This window comes from Canis lupus, chromosome 13, assembly GCF_003254725.2.
Source record: "Canis lupus dingo isolate Sandy chromosome 13, ASM325472v2, whole genome shotgun sequence".
Lineage (NCBI taxonomy): Eukaryota > Metazoa > Chordata > Mammalia > Carnivora > Canidae > Canis > Canis lupus.
In genome coordinates, this window is record NC_064255.1 from 15,765,911 (window position 1) to 15,769,421 (window position 3,511).

Genomic DNA, 3,511 nt, shown 5'->3' on the forward strand with positions numbered 1-3,511 from the left:
ATTTGTATTTGTTCATTCCTATCAAAAGTATGTTCTCTTTTCTCTCTCCAGATTTAGAAATTGTAGCATGTTTTGTAAAATACTTTACACAGGATGATTCAAGGTTTGTTGTAGGTAATTTCAGCCATCACCTAAAACATGCAAGTGTATCAGAATAAACAACAACAGCAAGACCATATTTACTAGGAAGCTGGTTCAGGTAAATATTTCTTTCAATAACCTTCATGCTAACCAGATCATGTTTCTAAATATTTCCTTTGTTTGAAGAATATAATAGACATGACTTAAATATTGTGCATACCTATTAAATAAGTTGTGTCTTTATGAACACACACACAAAGATATAAAAAGTTCTTTTTTGAAGATTTTATTTATTTATTCATGAGAGACACAGAGAGAGAGAGAGAGAGGCAGAGACAGGCAGAGGGAGAAGCAGGCTCCCTGTAGGGAGCCCAATGTGGGACTTGATCCCAGGACTCCAGGATCATGCCCTGGGCCGAAGGCAGTGCTAAACCACTGACCCACCCGGGGATTCCCAAAAGAAAAGTTCTGTTCAAGCCCATAGTCTTTTTAAAAAAGATCTGAGAGAGAAAGAGATACAGAGAGCAAGCATGGGGTGATGTGGGGGGAAAGAGAGGGTAAAAGGAGAGGAGGGGGAGGGAGAAACAGATTCCTGGCTGAGTAGAGAGCCTGATGTAGGGCTCATCCCAGGACCCTGAGATCATGACCTGAGCTGAAGGCAGATACTTAACCAACTGAGCCACCCAAGGCCCCTAAGCTCATTATTTTTCAGTTGCATAGTTAAATTAGATCTCATTGGGCATAGTTTATTTATTTATTTATTTATTTATTTATTTATTTATTTGAGAGCTTGAGTACAGGAGTGGGAACAGATAGAGGGAGACAGAGAATTTCAAGCAGGCTCTAGGCCCAGTATGGGGCTCAATGTGGGGCTCCATCCCACACTAAGATCATGACATGAATGGAAATCAGAGTCTGATGCTCTACTGACTGAGCCACTCAAGAACCCCAGAGCACTGCCTATTTAAAACCAATACTGTCCTTATCTCCCTTAAATAGCATTTGTTAACTTGGAAACAATCTGATAAGTTGCTGATGGTGGTGTTTCAACAGGATGTCAGAACATCTGTATATAAGTGAAAAAATTGGTAAATTTGTCGAACGATTTCTCCACTCGACTCATGCAATCACTATTTCACTTTTGGATTCATTCATTCATTCATTCATTCATCTATTCAACCAACATTTATTGAGTGGTCATCATTCTCTATGATTAAAAATAGAGAATGCAACAAAATACAGTCTGGCCTTGTGGAGTTTACATGAAAGGAGACTGGAGAAAGCACAAAGTTTATAAATATCAAAGGTAGTTATGATTGCAAGAGGCATTATTAACCAAAATACTAAGTTAGTGTGTGAGTGGCAAGGAAGAGCAAGTAGCAAATTCACAAATCCTCCTTTTGTGTACACTAAGACAGAAAGCCAATGATGTGCTTGATCAGTACATTTTATTTTTTTAGTAAGGCTTCCTTTTTAAAAAATAGTATGTAAAAGTATTTTTAAAACTAAAATATGCAAAGAACTATAATTCAATTATAAGTAAACATGCAGCACAGAGGAAGTGAAATGGACAAAATATTTGAATAGACATTTTATCAAAATAAGGTACATAGATGACAAATAAGCATATGAAAGGATTGCCAATATTATTTGTCATTAGAAATACAAATTTAAACAAGATACAAGTTACCCATCCCCTGCCCACCTCCCTTTCGCTATCCTTTGTTCATTTCCCAGAGTTACGGGCACTGATGGGGGCACTTGATGGGATGAGCACTGGGTGTTATACTATATGTTGGCAAATTGAACTTCAATTAAAAAATAAATAAAAATAAACAAGATACAAGTACACCCCTATTAGAAAAAAAAGGGTCATACATTGACCCGCGCGGCCAAGGTGCTGGAGCAGCTTATGGGCCAGACCCCAGTGTTCTCCAAAACTAGGTACATGGTTAGATCCTTTGGTATCAGGAGAAATGAAAAGATTGCTGTCCACTGCACAGTCCGTGGGGCCAAAGCAGAAGAAATCCTGAAGAAAGGTCTAAAGGTGCGAGAGTATGAGTTAAGAAAAAATAACTTCTCCGATACTGGAAACTTTGGTTTTGGGATCCAGGAGCACATCGATCTGGGGATCAAATATGACCCAAGCATTGGTATCTACGGCCTGGACTTCTATGTGGTGCTGGGTAGGCCAGGTTTCAGCATCGCAGACAAGACGCGCAGGACAGGCTGCGTTGGGGCCAAACACAGAATCAGCAAAGAGGAAGCCATGCGCTGGTTCCAGCAGAAGTATGATGGGATCATCCTTCCTAGCAAATAAATTCCCGTTTCTATCCAAAAGGCCAATAAAAACTTTTCAGTGAAAAAAAAAATTAGAAGGGCTAAAATCTAAGAAAAAGTGACTGTACCAATTGATGGTGAGGAGGTGGAGCAACAGAGACTCTCTCATTCACTGCTGCTGGGAGTGCAAAATGGTATAGTCACTTTGGATGACAGGCAGCTTCCACCTAAAAGCCTGCATATGGATATTTAGATCAGGTTTATTCATAATCACAAAAAAATAGACAATCAAGATGTCCTTGAATAGGTGAATGGATAAAAAAAAACTTGTATATCCTGACAATGGAATATTTTTCTGTGATAAGCAAAGAGTGAGCTATCAAGTCATTTAAAAAATACTGATAATCTTAAGTGTATCTTCTAAGTGAAAGAAGCCAGTCTGAAAAGGCTACATATGATTCTATATGATATTCTGGCAAGGCCAAATTAGACATATGATGAAAAGGTCAGTGGTTGCAAGGCATTCAGCAAGTGGAGAGAAACTTGATCAGGTAAAGCAGAAGGGATTTTGTCAAGGCAATAAAATCATTCTGTATGGTCCTGTATCCATTTGTCAAAATCTGGAGACCTTTATAGCACAAAGAGTGAACCTTAATGTATACAAATTTAAAACATATAATTTAAGAGGCTGGGGGATTCAAAAATAGAATGCAGAATGTAGCAAAATAACCCAACTGTATTACAAATGACTGAAATGATCTCTTTGAAAGGGGTGATAGAACGAGGTCCTGACCTAAATAACTTCAGAAATGAGTGGAATAAGATTCAAATTGCTAAATTTGGTCCCAATAGAGTATGAGCTTAAAAATTCTGAAAACACTACAAATGTATATTGGAATCGAACCATTAGGTAGATGGATGGCAGAGAATGGGAGCCAGAGAGGTTTCTCACTGTTGGGAACAGAGAGGGAGTTTTGGCATATGAGGGGAGAAGGCTGGAATGATCCATTTGGTGACAGATTAGAATTGGAAACATTAAAATGAAACACGCATTTATCTTTATATAGATACAGATGGCTACATGTGAAATGTTTATAAAGGTGTTAGGCACAGGTTAACAGGCGCCCATATATTATGTTGCTCTATGAAC

General features: G+C 38.4%; 1 protein-coding gene across 1 annotated transcript; it reads left to right on the forward strand.

Moving 5' to 3' along the window:
- The first annotated feature begins 1,960 nt into the window (after positions 1–1,960).
- On the forward strand, positions 1,961–2,453 carry LOC112662516 (60S ribosomal protein L11-like). Its single transcript, XM_025451070.2, has one exon. The coding sequence runs from the start codon at positions 1,994–1,996 to the stop codon at positions 2,399–2,401; it is 408 nt and encodes a 135-aa protein (XP_025306855.2). The 5' UTR covers positions 1,961–1,993; the 3' UTR covers positions 2,402–2,453.
- The last annotated feature ends 1,058 nt before the right edge of the window (positions 2,454–3,511 follow it).